Here is a 20,479-nt window from a genome sequence, read left to right as displayed (position 1 = left end):
TTGTGATTTTTATAAATGACCTGGATGAGGAAGTGGAGGGTTGGGTTGATAAATTTACTGATGACACAAAGGTTGGGGGTGTTGTGGATAGTGTGGAGGGTTGTCAGATGTTATTGATAGGTTGCAAAATTGGGCTGAGAAGTGCCAGATGGAGTTCAACCCAGCTAAGTGTGAGGTGGTTCATATTGGCAGGTGAAATATGATGGCAGAATATAGCATTAATGGCAAGACTCTTGGCAGTGTGGAGGATCAGAGGGATCTTGGGGTCTGAGTCCATCGGACACTCAAAGCTGCTACGCAGGTTGACTCTGCGGTTAAGAAGGCATATGGTGCATTGGCCTTCATCAATCATGGGACTGAGTTTAAGAGCCGAGAGGTAATGTAGCAGCTATATAGGACCCTGGTCAGACCCCACTTGGAGTGCTGTGCTCAATTCTGTTCGCCTCACTACAGGAAGGATGTGGAAACCATAGAAAAGATGCAGAGCAGATTTACAAGGATGTTGCCTGGATTGAGGAGCATGCCTTAATGGAATAGGTTGAGTGAACTCAGCCTTTTCTCCTTGGAGCGACGGAGGATGAAAGGTGATCTGATAGAGGTGTAGAAGATAATGAGAGGCATTGATCGTGTGGATAGTCAAAGACTTTTTCCCAGGGCTGAAATGGCTAGCACAAGAGGGCATAGTTTTAAGGTGCTTGGAAGTAGGTGCAGAGGAGATGTCAGGGGTTAAGTTTTTTAAGCAGAGAGTGGTGAGTGCATGGAATGGGCTGCCAGCAGCGGTGGTGGAGGCAGAAACTATAAGGTCTTTTAAGAGACACCTGGATGGATACATGGAGCTTAGAAAAATGGAGGGCTATGGGTAAGCCCAGGTAGTTCTAAGGTAAGAACAGGTTCGGCACAGCTTTGCGGTCCGAAAGGCCTGTATTGTGCTGTAGGTTTTCTATGTTTCTATACTCAAACCACTTCTTATGGCACCAACAATCATTTCATGGTCAAAATCACTCGGATTACATTTCTTCCCCATTCCGATGTTTGGTCTGAACAATAACTGAACCTCTTGACAATATCTGCATGCTTTTATGTATTGAGAATGTTAGTCAAAGGAGATTAGCAACATTAGTTAAACTAACAGGGGTGTGACAGTAACTACAGTGGCCATAGAAGAAGCCATTATAACTCCCTTTCCTTTCCAGTGCTATTGAAGGGTCTTGGCCTGAAACATCAACTGTTTACTCCTTTCTCTAGATGCTACGCCATCTGCTTAGTTCCTTGAGCATTTTGTATGCATTAGTTTGGATTTCCAGCATCAGCAGAATCTCTTGTGTTTGCAAAATGAGTCAATTTCTATACCAACACATTGGCTTCTGGTACAAAATATACAGCCACTGATAGCTTGACCCATAGACAATGATTTCCATTTATGAATTTAAGCAGTACTAACTGTGTCATCTTTTGAACAATAATCCCAAAATAATAATAACAAAATATCTTTGCTGCTCCTTTCCACAAGTTGGAAGTCACACAGCATCATCTGTCTTCCCTGACACCCGCTACCTCAAGCTGTCCATCAAGTTGCCAGATCATTTTTAATGGGTATGCATGAAAAATACAGTTTAGCAATAGAAAAGTACTGGACTTTGAACAGAGAATATCCATAATGGAAATGTATTCCATTTTCAGCCCTGAAATCCATCACCTTGATGAACAGATCTCTTTTTTTTAATGGATTTAGCTATCTTTAAAGTCACAACAATTCTGTGCTGGCACAGTGAGGCTTTGTATCCCATGTGATGAGTTATTGAGAGATAGATCCTGACTTTGTGCCACTAATTGCTTCTCAGCTGAATCTTTCTGAGGGAAAACAGGACTGCTTCCAGGTGCTTCTGTGTAGAGAAGGTCAGGAAACAAGACTGCATGCAAAAATTAAAGTTGAAATTCCATAATTTCAAGTCCCTTCTCATTAAATGAATACTTGAATTAGGAAGATTAAGGGTAAATACATTTAAAAGTGGATGGGTTAACAATGATAGAAACAAAACTCAAAATGCTGGCATGGCTGTGTAGTAGTTAGAGTAATGCTATAACAATGCTAACAACCTGGGTTCAACTCCCAATGGGTTTGTACATTGTTGCCAGGTGCTCTGGTTTCCTCCCACAATCCAAAGATGTATGGGTTAGTAGGTTAATTGGTCACATGGGTGTAAGTGGGCAGTGTAAGTTCATTGGGCCAGAAGGGCCTGTTACTGTGCTGTGTCTCTAAATGAATAAAGTAAGTTTGATACTGAGGAACTTAAGATATTCAAATAAAAAAGTAAACCAGCAAAGGTTCCTGGGACCATACGGTAAACACAAGATATTCTGCAGATGCTGGAATACAGATTAAGACACACAAAATGCTGGAGCAACTCAGCAGGTCAGGTAGCGTCTGTAGAAAAGAATTTTAAAAAAAATTGACGTTTCAGGTTGAGACTATTTAGCAGGAGTCTTCATCAATCTTGGCTTGAAGCATTGACCATCTCGGATTGCAAGACCCTGCAGCAGATAGTGAGGTCAGCTGAGAAGATCATCGGGGTCTCTCTTCCCGCCATCACAGACATTTACACCACGCGCTGCATCTGCTGAGCAAACAACATTATGAAGGACACCAAGCACCCCTCATATAAACTCTTCTCCCTCCTGCCATCTGGAAAAAGGCACCGAAGCATTCGGGCTCTCACGACCAGACTATGTAACAGTTTCTTCCCCTAAGCCATCAGACTCCTCAATACCCAGAGCCTGGCTTGACACCAACCTACTAGACCCTCTACTGTGCCTACTGTCTTGTTTATTATTTATTGTAGTGCCTGCACTGTTTTGTGCACTTTATGCAGTCCTGGATAGGTCTGTAGTCTAGTGTAGTTTTTGTGTTTTTTCTTACATAGTTCAGTGTAGCTTTTGTATTGTTTCATGTAGCACCATGGTCCTGGAAAACGTCGTCTCATTTTTACTATGTTCTGTACCAGCAGTTATGGTTGAAATGACAATAAAAAGTGACTTGACTTGACTCTTTACTCCTCTCAATAGCTGCTGCCTGACCTGCTGAGTTCCTCGAGTATTTTATGTTTGTTACTCTGGATTTCCAGCATCTGCTTAATCTCTTGTGTTAATGACAGAAACAAGTTGTGATTACTTCATAATGTAAGAACTAAATTTGAAACTGTGGAGTGGTTAGATCAAAATTCACTTGTAGAATAACAAATGTAAAGTCTTCTGCTAACCAATGTATTTAATGGTGTCATAGTAGATTTTTTTTCTTTGATTTTACTTAATTTGATTAAATAGTGTTCAATTTTATATTAAGAGCAGAAACCTAACAGAGTTTTACCTAATGCTTCTGAAAATTAGTTTAAGACAAAAATAGGTGTATGAAATCTTTCACCTGTAAGTATCCTGACTTAAAGTTGCTGAAAATAACTATGAAGTCAAACACAGTTAATCATTAAATATTTTCTTAGTGTGCACTGATCAGGTTCTTCGTCAATTAATCATTATTGATGTCTTTTAATACATATCCTCCAACATGTATGTGCATGAGGAAATTTACAATTCTAGTCTATTTAGTGAAAGAGAACTGATCCAGGCAAATTTCTCCTTGACCCAATTCAGATGATGTTAGAACACACAAACCCAAGTTACTTAGGTTACAGATAACATAAACATTTTCCAGACTATTTTGTTGGCTCATTTTATTCCACTCATTTGATTTAGATTTGGATTCTGACAGCAGAAATACGAATGACGCAAGTTTGCTGTGGTCCCATTTACACACTCTCAATAAATCAATGTGATCTGCTAAGACAAGATCCTGTCGGGGTCAATTTGCTAATTGGTAAACGTTTTTATTATTGTCACAAGCATCAAGACACATTTTGTTTGCATGCTATCCAGACAGATCATGCTATTCATAAGTGCCTCAAGGTAGTACCAAAGGAACATAATAACAGAATATCGTGTTACATTTCCAGAGAAAGTGATGCGCAGGCACATAATAAGGGGCAAGGCCATTGTAAAGTAATTTGAGAGATCAAGTGTTTATCTTTACTGTATAACAGTTCCATTCAAGAGTCTGAGAGCAGTGGGATAGAAACTCTCCTTGAGCCTGGTGGCTTGTGTTCGCTAGCTTTTATGTTTCTTGCCTGATGGAATGGGGGAGGAGTGGGGAGAAGGGAGAATGACTAGGGAGGGGAAGGATCCTTGATTATGTTAGCTGCTTTCCCAAGGCAGTGAGAAGTGTAGAAAGGGAGGATTGGCTGGTTTGTGTGATAGCCTAGGCTGCATTCACAATCCCCCGCAGTTTCTTACGATCTTGGACAAAACAGTTGCCATACAAAGCTGTGAGGCATCTAGAGGGTTGCTTTCTATGATACACCTATAAAAATTGGTGAGGGTGTTTGAGTCATGCCAAATTTCATTAGCCTTCTGAAAGATTAAACGTACCGGCGTGCTTTATGGTCATGGTGTCTATGTGACTGGACTAGGTCATGTTGTTGGTAATGTTTACTCCAAGGAGCTTGAAATTCTAAAGATCTCGACCTATGAAGTTCTAAACAACTCCATTGTGAGGCTTCAATAGAAGCTGTGGGAGGCTGTAAAGATCCCTATTCTGGTAGTTGAGATGCTCTTGGCTGACATCACTGAGTTTATGGGCTTAATCCAGGAACACTCCCCAAGAGGCACTGAATAATTCCAGCAAGGAAAAGCTAATTGAGAGGTAGGGACATGTAGTAGGCAAAGGGTGAGGGAGTGTGCATTCAACATATTTCCATATTCCTGTTGCTGCCAAGAGACTGTAATGTTGATTTACCAGAATGATTTATAGAAACAGCTTCGGTCTCTCTGCCATCAGATTTCTGAAGAGTCTGTGAACCCACGAACACTATCTCACTATTTTGTTCTTCTTTAGCACCATTTCTTTATTTATATATGTTCTTCCTGTAACTTATATTTTTATGTATTGCACTGTACTGCTGCTGCAAAATAACAAATTTCATGACATATGTAAGTGGTAATAAACCCAACTCTGATAAAGACTCCAAGGTTAAATTATGAGGACAAGCCATGTTTGCACGATCATTTCCCTGCAGGTTCAAATCTCACTTCTACACAAAGTTGCATGGAATAGAGTAACCCATAGCTGTTGGGCAGACCTTGAATGGTGTGTACTGGAGGATACCTTCAGACCCATTGAGATATTCAGTTCTGGTCATCCCTTGCTCACTCTGCACTACTCTTGGCATTGGTTAAATTCATTCCCCATGTCTTCCAGCAACTGGTTGGTTAGTCTGCTCCAAGGTGCAAAGAAAGAAGGGAGGCTGGATTGCCTTGGGATGAAAGTAAACTTGCATCAACCTGGTGTAGATCTTTGTGCGGTTATAAATCACCAGAAGTCCTTGCTGTGAAATTCTTATTAGCTAGTGAATATGCTTTGGCAATCAGTAGAGTTCAACTTCAAGTTTATTGTTTTGGGCATTGATATCCAGGGTATAAATACCACAAAGTTAGCCTTTTGCAGCAGTAGCTCAGTACATTACAAACATGTTGAGTATGCTGCTAATTACATGAATTAACATAAATTATATATAACATATGACACAATAGACAAAAATAGCATAACCAAGTTAGTGCAAGTTGAAGGAAGTACAGAATTAGGGTCTTGTGGGTCCTGATGACAATAAGGAAGAAGCTGTTGTTGAACGTTGAAGGTACAAGTTCCTGCACCTTCTACCCGATGGCAGCAATGGACAGTGAGCATGACCCAGATAGTGAAGGTCCTAAATTATGGATATTGCCTTTCTATGGCATTGCCTCTTACAGATGTCCTCAATGGTGGGGAAAGCTGTAGCCATGATGGAACAGGCTGAGCCCACCACTCTCTGTAACTTCTTGCATTCCAGTGCATTGAAGTTCCCATACCAGACCATGATGCAACCAATCAGAATACCTTCTATTGTGCATCTATCGAAGTTTGCCAGGGTCTACAATGACTTGGAGAATTTCCTTAACTTTCCAAGAAAGTAGAGATGCAGTCACACCTTCTTCATGATGGCCATCTGTGTGTTGATCCTAGGATAGTTCCTCGGAGATATTGACATTCTGGGTGTTTTGATGTCCAGGTATGTAACTGCTCATGACTTGCATCTCTAGGAAGTCATTTGGAACTTCAGAATGGAGTTCCTGCACAGCCTAGCCAACATCATCACAGACAACATCGGTGCACTTGGGCAGTGATGGGTTTCAGGGTTTCAGGGTTCTCTGTTCTATCTTCAGTCTCTGTGCAGACAATGCCAGAGATCAGAATTGAACCTGGATCACTGACGTTGTGAGGTGGCAGCTCTATCAGGTGATTCGGAGTATCTATCAGATCCATATAGCAGCAGGGTTTGTTTTAACATTATTGAACCATAATATCGCCTGATGCAAGACCTTCAACCTCTTAAGAACCTGTTGTTCCAATGATGTAAGGAAGGTTTGTGCATCAGGTATGGATGCACCTATACAGAGCTGCATGACTGCAAGAAATAATCTTATGGCATTTTTGCTGATCGTACCCTGCTGTTGGTGCTTCTAGTGTCACTCCTGCTTTGTTTGATGGTCCTTGCATCTTTTCTGGAGACAGAGTATAAATGGCACCCCTATTGCTGTGATAGGGAGAGCAGCAAAGTGCAAACTAAACTTACAACCCTCCTGTGTTGGTAAATTCACCTTCACTGTCAACAGATCAACTTCTCAGCACAAGAACTGTGAACAGAAGCCATGGTATGATGTTCAGCAGTAAATGGTATATTTTCCATTCTTCTCTGCGGCCCACCTAATTGTCACTGAGTTCCCCATTTGGCCATTATTAGCAACCTCCAAGAAACCTAAACCAACCTGTGAATCCACAGAGCTGCACGGAGATTGAACATAGAACATTGCAGCACAATACAAGCTCTTCAGCCCAGAATGTTATGCTGACCTTTTGACCCACTCTAAGATCAATCCAACGCTTCTGTCCTATATTATCCTCCAATTTTATATCATCCATGTGCCCATCTAAGAGTTATCTTAAGTTCCCCCAACATATCTTCCTCTACCACCAAGCAGGGTATTCCATGCAGTCACCACTTTCAGTGTAAAAAAACTTACCAGTGACATCTCCCCTGTGCTTTCCTCCAATCATTTTAAAATTATGTCCCCTTGTATTAGCCGTTTTCATGCTGGGGAAGAAAGTCTCAATCCCCTCGATCTATGCCTCTGATCATCCTGTACACCTCTATCAAGTGACTTGTCATCCTCCTTCACTCTAGAGAGAAAAGATATGCCCTGTAATACAGAGAGCATCCTGGTAAGTCTACTCTGCACCCTCTCTAAAGTTTCCACACACTTCCTATAATGAGGAGACCAAAACGGATCACAATATTCCAAGTGTGGTCTAACCAGTTTGTACTCTCTCCGTTGTAAGGTTCCCATGACCTTCTGGTTTTCACCCACATCTCAAAGATTTATTTTATTTATTGAGATTTAGCACAGAACAAGCCCTACTGGCCCTTTGAGGCTACCCCAATTAAACCTTAGCCGAATCACAGGATAATTAACGATGACCAATTATCAACCGCAGGACTGTGGGAAGAAACCAGAGCACCCAGGGGAAACCCATGCATTACGGAGTGAATATACAAACTCCTTACAGGCAGTAGCAGGAATTGAACCCAGGTCACTGCTACTGTAAAGCATTGTGCTAACCACTACACTACCACGCTGCCCCAGTGCTGGTTGGCGGGTTGATTGGCCACTGTAAATTGCTTCCAGCATGAAGGTGAGTGGTAGAATCTAGTGGGAGGTGATAGGAATGTGAGGAGAATAAAATGGAATCAGTGTAAGTGGGGCTTGATGATCAGTAAGGTCTCAGTGAGTGGAAGGGCTGGTTCTCATGTTATACATCGCCACTGCTCTAAAAGCCATGTAATTCAAATTCAAGGTTATTATCATTGTACATATATGCGACCAAAGGAAACAAGAGTGTACCCACACAACATATATCACGCAAGAACATAAACCAAAATACTATACTACAAATAGTTTAATAAAATATAAGTCAAAATGCATGTAGTAAAGAGCAGAATGGGCAAACAGTAAACAGCTCGCTCTCCTAGTGATGAGACCTCAGTGGTGGCAGGGTATTCATTAGTCTCACAGCCTGAGAGAAGAAACTGTTACCCAGCCTGCCAGTCCTAGTCCTACTGCTCCAGACCGTATGTGATTGAGCAATTTATAAACTGAAATCGACAACTCACCTATCCTGAGCATTCAGGAGGTGCTTTCTGCAAACTGAAGGATCATTTATTTATTTAGAGATGCAGCACAGTAACAGGCCCTCTGCCCCAAGGAGCCCTTGCCACCCAAATACACTCACATGACCAATTAACCTAGTCACCCATACATCTTCCCGACATGGGATGACAAGAGGACACCCAGAGGAAATCTATTCATCACAAGGAGAACATACAAGCTCCATACAGACAGCGGTAGAATTGAATCAGGCTGCTGGCACTGTAGTGGCATTAAGCTAATTGCTGTATTGTTCTGCCGCTTCCAGGAGCGGAGCAGGCTTCCCAGTGCCCAGTCTATTTTGCAAGCACTATGCCCCAACTTGCCTGACCTTGCAAGCTAACATCAGCCTCAAAGGTCTATAATTGGCCATGCAAAGGCATGGTGTACTAAGCAATGCTCATTCAGTCAACAGTCCGTTCTCTTTTAGCTCTGTATCACGGAGAATTAAAAGATTTGTGGAATTTCCAAGGAAACTTGGTGTAACTTAACAGCAAATGTGAGACAACATATTTTGAGCTGTTGATCCTTGTTTTGCAGATTGCTGAGCCATTCAACAATTTTACAGGCTGCCTGGAAATAACAGAAATCAATGGGTTGGGCCCTTTAATACCATCGAATGCTGTCAGCCGACACAATATCGACCATTGCAGGTAGAGAAAAAATAAGTTTGTATACTCAACCTGCAATATATGACACAAAACTACCTCTTCCTTTCTTTTTCTGTTTTTTTTTAAGAAGAGCCATCTTTGCAGTTAGTGCTCAAACTTATATGGAGAATTATACTGAGCCTACATCACAGAAATAGCCTATGCAACTGGGTCCTGGCTAATCCATATGAATCTTTTCCTCCCTCATCTGCCTAATCTTATCACCATATCTTCTTAGTTCTTGCTTAAATATTTCTTGTGACACCAGAATGGGCAAAGAAGTTTCTTCTGAATCTCCTTCTGAACTAAGTAGTTTATACCTGGAGCCACTAGCTGTGATCATCCTGCCATGTGACAATATCTGCCCATTCACTGGGGTTCTCACACACAAAATTTTGGAGGAACTCAACAGGCCAGACAGCACTTATGAAAGAAAATGAAAAATTGATGTTTCAGTCTGAGATCAGGACTGGAAAGGAGGGGGACAGATGTCAGAATAAAAGAATAGGCGGTGGCGGGGGGAGCATGAGCTGGCAGGTGATAAGTGAATCCAGGTGAAACATAAGGAAGGAAAAGGGCTGAAGAAGAGGGAATCCAATAGGAGAAGACAGTAGATACCATGTGTAGTGCCCTGGTTTACATCTTTGCTGCTGTGCTGTAGGTATTTCATTTAGCAACTGGGGAGAGCTGGTCGTAGCATACGATCCGGTGGGAGACCCATTTGTTGAGATGGATTGCAAGCGATGTTTGGAAGGTGGTGTGTGCTTTCACATTGACCGAAGGCCCAGCACGTGAGTGACAGAGAAATTCAAGATGAGCTCCAACTTGTGCATATTTGACTGTTTAATTAGAATGGGCCCTTTTCTTTCTGTCATTCTTTACTAACCCTTAAGTTAAGATTCATAAATATGATTCCTCTAATCGTGTGCCGTGTACTGTTTGTTATTTCGTGGCATTAATCTGTAGCAGGGTAGCAATTTACACAGCATCCACACAAACAGGGTGGGGGGGGGTCTTGCGCCTCAGTCTCACTCATTTGCAGGGGCCGGAGATTCTGTTCCCTAGACTTACGCAGCCGAGGAAACCAGAATGTTTCACACGGAATAGAGAGAAAGAGGTGGAAACCCAGAGGAAGGAAGTTTAAGGTTATGGGCAGTTTTTAAAGGTGTGGGAAGAGGAAGAAAAGGTTTCTCAGTTGTGTTTGTAGACCTGTAATGGCCTGTGAGAATATTCATACAGTTAACCTCATTGCATTTGGGTCGAGATTTCTGTGCATGATCATTACCCTCCTACGTTCCTTTGGTTTGAACCTCTAGTATTCTCTCCATCTTATTTCTGATTGGTTCACACCTCCCTCCTCAGCACTTTTTTATTGGTCTGAACTTATGCCAGTGATGTGTCCACTAAGTCTCCCAGTTTGTATTTAGTTTGTTCTCTTGCTGTGTTACACTTGGGTCTCAGAACATTCACTTTCTGCTGCCAAATTCAATCCAGTCTGAAACGGTACAGTGGTCCTATCATCTCGCACCTCTAGCAACCCTGACCTTAGCTGCTATCTGTGTGTAGAATCCTTCCCTTTATTTCATGGTCTACTGTTCTCTCCTGTCAGATTCTTTCCTCTTCAGCCTTTTTGTCTTCCTCGCCTGTCACCTGGATGCACTTATCACCTAACAGCTTACGCTCCTCCACCTCACTCTTCTCTTTTATCTACCTTCTCCATGTAACCTTGGGTTTTCTCTACTATAACATTTCCCCTTTCATTTTCCTTCCACAACCCATGTGCTTGCATTTGGGGAGATAATTTGGCCTCTGTAAATTGCCTCCATTTTGTGACTGAGTGGTAGAATCTGGAGGAAGTAGAGGGTACTGGAAGGAGAATCAAATGCAAGTTGAGGTAGGCCACTTGGTTGTCAAGGATGAGTTGGTCTGAAGGTGCTGTATCGCTCTATGACAGTACCGTAGGGTTGGTGCATCTGATTGGTCAGTCTTCAGTGGGCTAAAGAAGTTGTTCCCATGCTTTATGACTCTATGGCTACTCTTAGTGTCAGTTGAGTCAGTAAGCACAAGAACTTAATAGAAACGGGCAGGTGATTCAGTCCTTGGGTTCTGCTCCACTACTCAAGTTCAGAGCTGATCAGATAAATTTATGTACATATGAACATGTGTGGTCTGGTTCAGCACCAAAGACAATAGGATGAACTTATACTTGGGTTGAAAAGCTCTTCAGAGAGTCCATGTACTTATTTTTATTGCCCATCATCAGAAACAACCAAGGTCGAGACCTATCCCCAGTCAGGATACTTCATAATTGCGAGGACTTCTCTCATCCTCTCTTTGCAATAAAAAAGTCATTTGGTCTTTCCTCATCTGGATATTATTTTAATTCCTATCCTGACTAATTACGAAGGTTCTTTCAAGTATGAGGAATGCAGCCACTTGTGTATTAATCTCCTTGAGAAATGTAAGTGAAAATGTCACTGCAAAGACATTACCAGGATGCTGCCTGGACTGGAGGGTGTGTCTTATCAAGATAGGTTGAATGAGCTAGAGTTTTCTCTTCGGAGTGAAGGAGGATAAGAGGTGACTGACTGAAGGTGTACAAGATGATAAGAGGTAGAGTGGCTACCCAGACACTTTTCCCCATGGTGGAAATGATTAATACAAGGGGCTCAGTTTGGAGCTGATTGGAGGAGAGTATCGTGTGGATGTCAGAGCTAGGTTTCTTGCACAGAGCGTGAGGGTATGTGGAACATGCTGTAGGCGTGGTGGTAAAGCCAGATACACAGGGTGGGGGGGCACTTAAGAAACTCTTAGTTGGCAAACGGATGAAAGAAAAATGGAGGGTTATGTCAGATTATCTAGGTTAGATTGATCTTAATGTAGGTTAAAAGGTCAGCGCAGGACCGAATGGCCTGTGCTGTGCTGTAATGTTCTTTGTTCTACACTCTGTGGCCACCTCATTAGCTACATGTGTACACTGCAAACATCTCAGCGCCAATCACGAGGCAGCAACTCAATAGAAAAGAAAAAGCATGCAGGCATGGTCAAGATGTTCAGTTGGTTTTCAAGCCAAACATCAGAATGGTGAAGAAATGTGATCGAAGTGACTTTGGCCATGGAATGATTTGTCAGATCCAGACAAGAGGTTTGAGTATCTCAGAAACTGTTGTTCTACTAAGGTTTTCATCCACAACAGTCTCTGGAGTTTACAGAGAATGGTGTGATAGACAAAAAGCATCCAATGAGCAGCAGCTCTGTAGGTGAAAATGCCATGTTAATGAAAGGGGTCAGAGGAGAATAGCCAGACTGGTTCAAGCTGTCAGGAAGGTGACAGCAACTCAAATAAGCAAGTGTGACTGCAGTGGTGTGCAGAAGAGCATCTCTGAACACACAACACATCAAGCTTTGAAATAGATGGGCTACAGCAGGAGAAGGTCACTGGAATCCACTCCTGTACACTGCTGTACCAATCAACGCACGTTTAATTTTGCTGGTGAGGGGAGGGGGGATTGTTGCTTGCTGCTACTTACACGAGGGAGGGGGGATCGGGGGGGACTTCGGGGTTCTCATGTTTAACTGTCATTCATTCTTTGGGGACTTCTCTGTTTTCATGGAGGTTTTGTGAAGAAAAAGCATTTCAGGATGTATATTGTATACATTTCTCTGACATTGAACTTGACCTTTGAACCTTTGAACATAAAAAAGAGGCCACTGTGTAGGTTTAAGGAGCACCAGTTTGTGTTTATTTATAGTTTTGCAGTGGAGTTCATCATTAGCAAATAGAAATATCAAGTCCTTCTTTTTGGAATATCTTAAATACTCTTTATGAAGTGCATGCCTTTCCTGAGAAGGCAGAGACTGCTAACGGCACTGCTGATCAAGTAAAAGTTTCACCCCCACATGCAAGTTCCTTTTGTATGAACATTAATCAGAGATTAAGCAGCATGCTTCCTCGAGAAGGATCCAAAAAAAATTAAAATTGCATCTAATTTGGTGAATCCCCCAGTGCACATTGAGAGTTTGCACTGCATTTGGTATAGCAATTAGAAACAAGGTTGCACAGAGAGAATAACCCTGCAATCTATTAGATTAAATGGTGAACAGACCAACATCCCTTTGGCAGTCTTGCCAGCTAATTTGCTATTGACTTAATGAAAAGGAAGAACAAGATGCTGATCTTGCCTACTGCCGCTCTGCTCCAGATCTTGTCTGAAAACTGCCTCACCCCCAGTGGCTTCCAAGGCTCGAAGGTAGGAGCAGCATTTGCAAATTTAGAAATAATCTCGCTCCCCTGCAATCATTAGCAAGTAAAATAAAGCCACAGCAAAGCATACTTAAACATTAATTTTTATTTACTTATCCACAGTACATGAGATTATAAACAAGGGCAGTGTTTCCTTCCCGTAACTTAGTTTCCATTGAGATGTTGGTGGCTCTTTGTATTCACAGCAGTCTGTGTGCTGATAATACTCCAGTGATATTAGCTATGAATTTCCAGGATTTTGACCCAGTGATAATGAAAGAAGGACCGTATTATTGATATGATAAGCCTGGATAGGGATTTAGGCAACAGATCAATGTTCCCTCTAACTTGGGTTCTGGCAAACTAGCAACAGAGGAGCGGAAGGCAGTGTGGACAGGGCCAATGAACTTAACCTGTTCTTTAACAGATTTGACATTGTGGCCCCTGCCCATCCCCCACATGAGCCATCTGTTGTCGGCCCCCAACCAACTCATATTCCACTCTCCCCTCCTACCCCTCCTCACAGTCCCCCACCTGCTCTCATGACTATACCCCTTCCCCACACGAAACCACCACTGTAGGCTTCACAGCTGAACAGGTGAGAAGACAGCTGAAACGTCTCAACCCAAGCAAGGCTGCAGGACTGGATGGTTTCAGTACCAGGGTGCTCAAAGCCTGTGCCCCTCAGCTATGTGGAGTACTTCACCATGTCTTCAACCTGAGCCTGAGGCTCCGGGGGGTTCCTGTACTGTGGAAAACGTCCTGCCTCGTCCCTGTGCCAAAGATGCCACGCCCCAGCGGCCTCAATGACTACAGACCAGTGGCATTGACCTCCCACATCATGAAGACCCTGGAGAGACTTGTTCTGGAGCTGCTCCGGCCTATGATCAGGCCACACTTAGATCCCCTCCAGTTCGCTTACCAGCCCCGACTAGGAGTTGAGGATGCCATCGTCTATCTGCTGAACCGTGTCTGTGCCCACCTGGCCAAGCCAGCGAGCACTGTGAGGGTCATGTTTTTTGACTTCTCCAGTGCATTCAATGCCATCCGCCCTGCTCTGCTGGGGGAGAAGCGGACAGTGATGCAGGTGGATGCTTCCCTGGTGTCATGGATTCTTGATTACCTGACTGGCAGACCACAGTACATGTGCTTGCAACACTGTGTGTCTGACAGAGTGATCAGCAGCACTGGGGCTCCACAGGGGACTGTCTTGTCTCCCTTTCTCTTCACCAGTTACACCTCGGACTTCAACTACTGCACAGAGTCTTGTCATCTTCAGAAGTTTTCGGATGACTCTGCCATAGTTGGATGCATCAGCAAGGGAGATGAGGCTGAGTACAGGGCTACAGTAGGAAACTTTGTCACATGGTGTGAGCAGAATCTGCAGCTTAATGTGAAAAAGACTAAGGAGCTGGTGGTAGACTTGAGGAGAGCTAAGGTACCTGTGACCCCTGTTTCCATCCAGGGGGTCAGTGTGGACATGGTGGAGGATTACAAATACCTGGGGATACGAATTGACAATAAACAGGACTGGTCAAAGAACACTGAGGCTGTCTACAAGAAGGGTCAGACCCATCTCTATTTCCTAAGGAGACTGAGGTCCTTTAACATCTGCCGGATGATGCTGAGGATGTTCTACGAGTCTGTGGTGGCCAGTGCTATCATGTTTGCTGTTGTGTGCTGGGGCAGCAGGCTGAGGGTAGCAGACACCAACAGAATCAACAAACACATTCAAAAGGCCAGTGATCTTGTGGGGATGGAACTGGACTCTCTCACGGTGGTGTCTGAAAAGAGGATGCTGTCTAAGTTGCATGCCATCTTGGACAATGTCTCCCATCCACTACATAATGTGCTGGTTGGGCACAGGAGTACATTCAGCCAGAGACTCATTCCACCAAGATGCAACACAGAGCGTCATAGGAAGTCATTCCTGCCTGTGGCCATCAAACTTTACAACTCCTCCCTTGGAGGGTCAGACACCCTGAGCCAATAGGCCGGTCCTGGACTTAGTTCATAATTTACTGGCATAATTTACATATTACTATTTAACTATTTATGGTTCTATTACTATTTATTATTTATGGTGCAACTGTAACGAAAACCAATTTCCCCTGGGATCAATAAAGTATGACTATGACTATGACTATGACTAATGACCAGTATGTGAAAAAATCTTGAGCTGTACTTTTTTTTTGCCCAAACACTACAACATGTACGCACTGAATAATTTCTTCAACTAAACGGTATAAATAAGCCAGTTCTAAAATCTTCAGACAAAGCATCACAAACTCCGTGTTGTCAACACCGTCCACATCAGAAATAAGAAAAGGAAATGTGATTGTGTACGATGGTGAAATAGAAACATAGAAACATAGAAACATAGAAAATAGGTGCAGGAGTAGGCTATTTGGCCCTTCGAGCCTGCACCGCCATTTATTATGATCATGGCTGATCATCCAACTCAGAACCCCGCCCCAGCCTTCCCTCCATACCCCCTGACCCCTGTAGCCACAAGGGCCATATCTAACTCCCTCTTAAATATAGCCAATGAACTGGCCTCAACTGTTTCCTGTGGCAGAGAATTCCACAGATTCACCACTCTCTGTGTGAAGAAGTTTTTCCTAATCTCGGTCCTAAAAGGCTTCCCCTTTATCCTCAAATTGTGGCCCCTCGTTCTGGACTTCCCCAACATCGGGAACAATCTTCCTGCATCTAGCCTGTCCAATCTCTTTAGGATCTTATACGTTTCAATCAGATCCCCCCTTAATCTTCTAAATTCCAACGAGTATAAACCTAGTCGACCCAGTCTTTCATCATATGAAAGTCCTGCCATCCCAGGAATCAATCTGGTGAACCTTCTTTGTACTCCCTCTATGGCAAGGATGTCTTTCCTCAGATTAGGGGACCAAAACTGCACACAATACTCCAGGTGTGGTCTCACCAAGGCCTTGTACAACTGCAGTAGTACCTCCCTGCTCCTATACTCGAATCCTCTCGCTATAAATGCCAGCATACCATTCGCCTTTTTCACCGCCTGCTGTACCTGCATGCCCACTTTCAATGACTGGTGTATAATGACACCCAGGTCTCGTTGCACCTCCCCTTTTCCTAATCGGCCACCATTCAGATAATAATCTGTTTTCCTATTTTTGCCACCAAAGTGGATAACTTCACATTTATCCACATTAAATTGCATCTGCCATGAATTTGCCCACTCACCCAACCTATCCAAGTCACCCTGCATCCTCTTAGCATCCTCCTCACAGCTAACACTGCCACCCAGCTTCGTGTCATCCGCAAACTTGGAGATGCTGCATTTAATTCCCTCATCCAAGTCATTAATATATATTGTAAACAACTGGGGTCCCAGCACTGAGCCTTGCGGTACCCCACTCGTCACCGCCTGCCATTCTGAAATATACTTAATATGCCAATGAGGTAGAGGGCAACGACTTTTTGTGCGCAGTTTATATTCTTTTGTGCTCTAGTAGCAAAAGATGTGTGTGTGTACAAGATAGTTCTGGAGTGATGTAATGAAGGAGATAATAAACAGCGTCATTGAAGGCTGTGATTGAAATCTGAATGTTGGTGCCAGAGTGTGTGAGTTGACGCCGGAATATATGGCAACTTTTGCTGCCTGCCTGCAGCACATCCTTTGGCTGTGTTGGTTGTTGACACAAACGATGCATTTTACTTTCTGTTTTGATGTATATGTGACAAATAAATGAATCTGATCTCACTCCAGGATCAAAAGTGAGACCAAGAATATTATCCCTGGTTCATTTTCAGGCAGATGCCACGGAGGCGGAAAGAGGCAGTGTCTGGTGACCCAGATAGTTTAGGACTCTAAAGTTTCCATCTTCCTAACCAGAGAAAAAATTCTGCTCAAGCCATACCGAATGTCAGACAAGGGCAACGATGAAGTGTGTTGTGCCCTGTCACTCGTACTGGTAGCACCTTAATTAATCACTGGATTAGTAATCTACAGCAGCGGTCTCCAACCACTGGGCCGCAAAGCATGTGCTACCGGGCCACGAGGAAACGATATGATTTGGCGATATAAGTCAGTGGCACCTTTCCTCATTCCCTGTCACACCCACTGTTGAGCTTGAATGCACGCGAGGTCATTACCCACGCGTCATCCATGTCAGTGCGGGAAGGAGTTCAACTCCTCAAGCTTGCAAATGACGGCGGGCTGAAAAGTGTGTTTGACATAACATCTTTGCTGGCATTCCGGATCAAAGTCAAGGCTGAATATACTGAGATAGGCACGAAAGCACTGAAAACGTTGCTTCCATTTCCAACATCATATCTCTGCAATGAATGCATTGAAAACTAAATTGCGGAATAGACTGGATATAAGGGACCCACTTTGAGTACCGCTGTCTCCCATCACCCTTCGATAGGACCCTGTAGTTGCAGGGAAACAAGTCCAGGGCTCCCACTGATTCAGCGATATTGGTGTGTTGCAATGATTTTATATACTCATACGGGGAAAATATGTGCTGTGTGTTTAATATCCAAATGTTACTTAAAATGTTATGATGCTATTGACTTATAAGTGACTTATATAACCATATAACAATTACAGCACGGAAACAGGCCATCTCTGCCCTTCTAGTCCGTGCTGAACGCTACTCTCACCTAGTCCCACCGACCTGCACTCAGCCCATAACCCTCCATTCCTTTCCTGTCCATATACAGTACCTATCCAATTTTTCTTTAAGTGATAATATCGAACCTGCCTCTACCACTTCTACTGGAAGTTCATTCAACACTTACTTCAAGCTCCCCTGTCCTTTCCTGATAATTGACTTATCACTATATTCATGCGAGGAAAATATGCCCTGTGTTTTTAATATTAAATTCGTTAGATAAACCCTTTTAGAAATGAAAGTGAGTGTATTAGTCACTTATCACCTATATTCCGGTCGTGATTAGCACCCACCCCCCAAACAGAATCACCAAAAACGATCTGTAGAAAAAATATCGGCACGTACACACATACGCACACAGGTGCCCATGCAAGACTTTATGGTCATGGTAATCTTTCTCGGGGTAAACGCAACGTATTTGACTGCTACTCTTGTCCGTTAGCAACCCTACCTCCCCAGCTCCGGGTCGGCCAGTCCGCAAGAATATTGGCAAATATTGTCAATATTAAACTGGTCTGCAGTGCAAAAAAGGTTGGGGACCCCTGATCTACAGGCCTGGATTGATAATCAGGACTGAAAAGGAAAGAGGCACAGACCAGGATAAGAAGGTAGAGAGAAGGGAAGCAAAAGGGGAGCAGTGAGAGACAGTCTCAGAGTATAAATGATGATAACAAAAACCCACTTGCTTTGCTTATGTTCTTCAAGAGAAAAAATTTGCACCCTCTGGACAAAATGTGATCATAGACCCACCACCATGAAATGGCTTATCAAGCCCATTACGTTTGTAGTTCCAGAGCAATAAGAGATCAGTAGTAGGCTGTGGTCTTCCCTGTTCCTGAAACATTACTGAATACTGTATACAAGAGCTGAAATGTAGAGAGGATGTTTCCTGTACAGGACCAGAGAGCACAGCCTCAGAATACAAGGATGTCCCTTAAGAACAGAGATGAGGAGGGTGGTAAATCTGTGGAATATATTGCCTCGGATTACTGCGGAGATCAAGTCATTGGGTATATTTAAGATGAAGAATGATAGTTTCTTGATTAGTAAGGATGTTAAATGTTACTGGGAGAAGGCAAGAGCATGGGGTTGGATGGGATAATAACTCAGCTTTGATGGAGTGGAATGGAGAGGCATAGATAGACAGACAGTATCTTTATGCCAGGGTTGAAGTGTCTAGTAGCAAAAGGCATGCACTTAAGGTGAGAGGGGGTAAGTGTAAAGGAGATGTGGTGGGGGGGGGGCAAGTTTTTTACACAGAGAGAGGTGGATGTCTGGAATGTGCTGCCTGGAGTGGTGGTAGAGGCTGATACATTAGGGATTTTTAAGAGATGTTTTAATAGCCACATGAATGTTCAAAGCTCAAAGTAACTTTATTATCAAAGTACATATATGACACTATATACAGCCCTGAGATTCATTTTCTTGCAGTCATACTCAATAAATCCATAATAGAATAATAACTGCAATTGAATCAATGAACGACTGCACAAATTTGGCATTCAACCAGTGTGCAACAGACAACAAACCACAAATACAAAAAGAAAGAAATAATAATAAAAAATAAGCAATAAATATCGAGACCGTGAAGCGAGGAGTCCTTAAAAGTGAGTTAATAGGTTGTGGGATCATTTCATGATGGGGCAAGTGAAAATGAGTGAGGTTATCGACTCTGGTTCAAGAACCTGATAGTTGAGGGGTAATTACTTTACTTTATTGTCGCCAAACAATTGATAATAGAGCATACAATCATCACAGCGATATTTGATTCTGCACTTCACACTCCCTGGATTACAAATCAATAGTAAATATTAAAAATTTAAATTATAAATCATAAATAGAAAAGGGAAAGTAAGGCAGTGCAAAAAAAAACACGAGAGGCAGGTCCGGATATTTGGAGGGTATGGCCCAGATCCAGGTGAGGATCCGTTCAGCAGTCTTATCACAGTTGGAAAGAAGCTGTTCCCAAATATGGCCATACGAATCTTCAAGCTAATAACCGTTCCTGAACCTGGTGGTGTGAGTCCTGAGGCTCCTGTACCTTCTTCCTGATGGCAGCAGTGAGGAAAGAGCATGTCCTGTGTGGCGGGGGTCCCTGATGATAGATCTTTCTTTCCTGCTACAACACTCCATGTAGATGTGCTTAATGGTGGGGAGGGCTTCATCCATGGTGGACTGGGCCATATTCACTACTTTTTGTGGGATTTTCCATTCAAGGGCATCGGTCTGGCTAAGATGCAGCCACAGAATATATACTTCACCACACATCTATAGAAGTTTGTCAAGTTATTCAATGTCATGCTGAATCTTTGCAAATCCCTAAGGAAGTAGAGGCACTACTGTGAAGTTTATGGAGAGTTATGGACATTGTGTAGGCAGAAGAGATTAGTTTGATGGCTATTTCATTACTAACTTGATTAGATTAGCATGACATTGAGGGCTGAAGGGCCTGTTCCTGTGCAATACTGCCCTATATTCAAATTAGCAGCAGAAGTAGGCTCCTCAAGCATATTCCACTATTTAATCAGGTTGTAACTGCAGCTCCTCATTCTGCCTACCTCAGGTTACATTTCACCCCTTTACAT

General features: G+C 43.0%; 1 protein-coding gene across 1 annotated transcript in view; it reads left to right on the top strand.

Annotated features, from left to right (window-relative positions):
• Positions 1-20,479, top strand: part of LOC134357340 (protein eyes shut homolog) — a 641,949-nt gene that overhangs the window by 516,047 nt on the left and 105,423 nt on the right. Inside the window, exon 16 of the mRNA XM_063068783.1 lies at positions 8,887-8,999. Coding sequence (XP_062924853.1) covers positions 8,887-8,999 — 113 coding nt within the window. The remainder of the gene's footprint in view (positions 1-8,886; positions 9,000-20,479) is intronic.

Source organism: Mobula hypostoma, chromosome 2, assembly GCF_963921235.1.
Source record: "Mobula hypostoma chromosome 2, sMobHyp1.1, whole genome shotgun sequence".
In the NCBI taxonomy this organism is placed as follows: Eukaryota; Metazoa; Chordata; class Chondrichthyes; order Myliobatiformes; family Myliobatidae; genus Mobula; species Mobula hypostoma.
The sequence above is the reverse complement of the archived record's forward strand: the minus strand, read 5'-3'. Positions and strand labels throughout refer to the sequence as shown.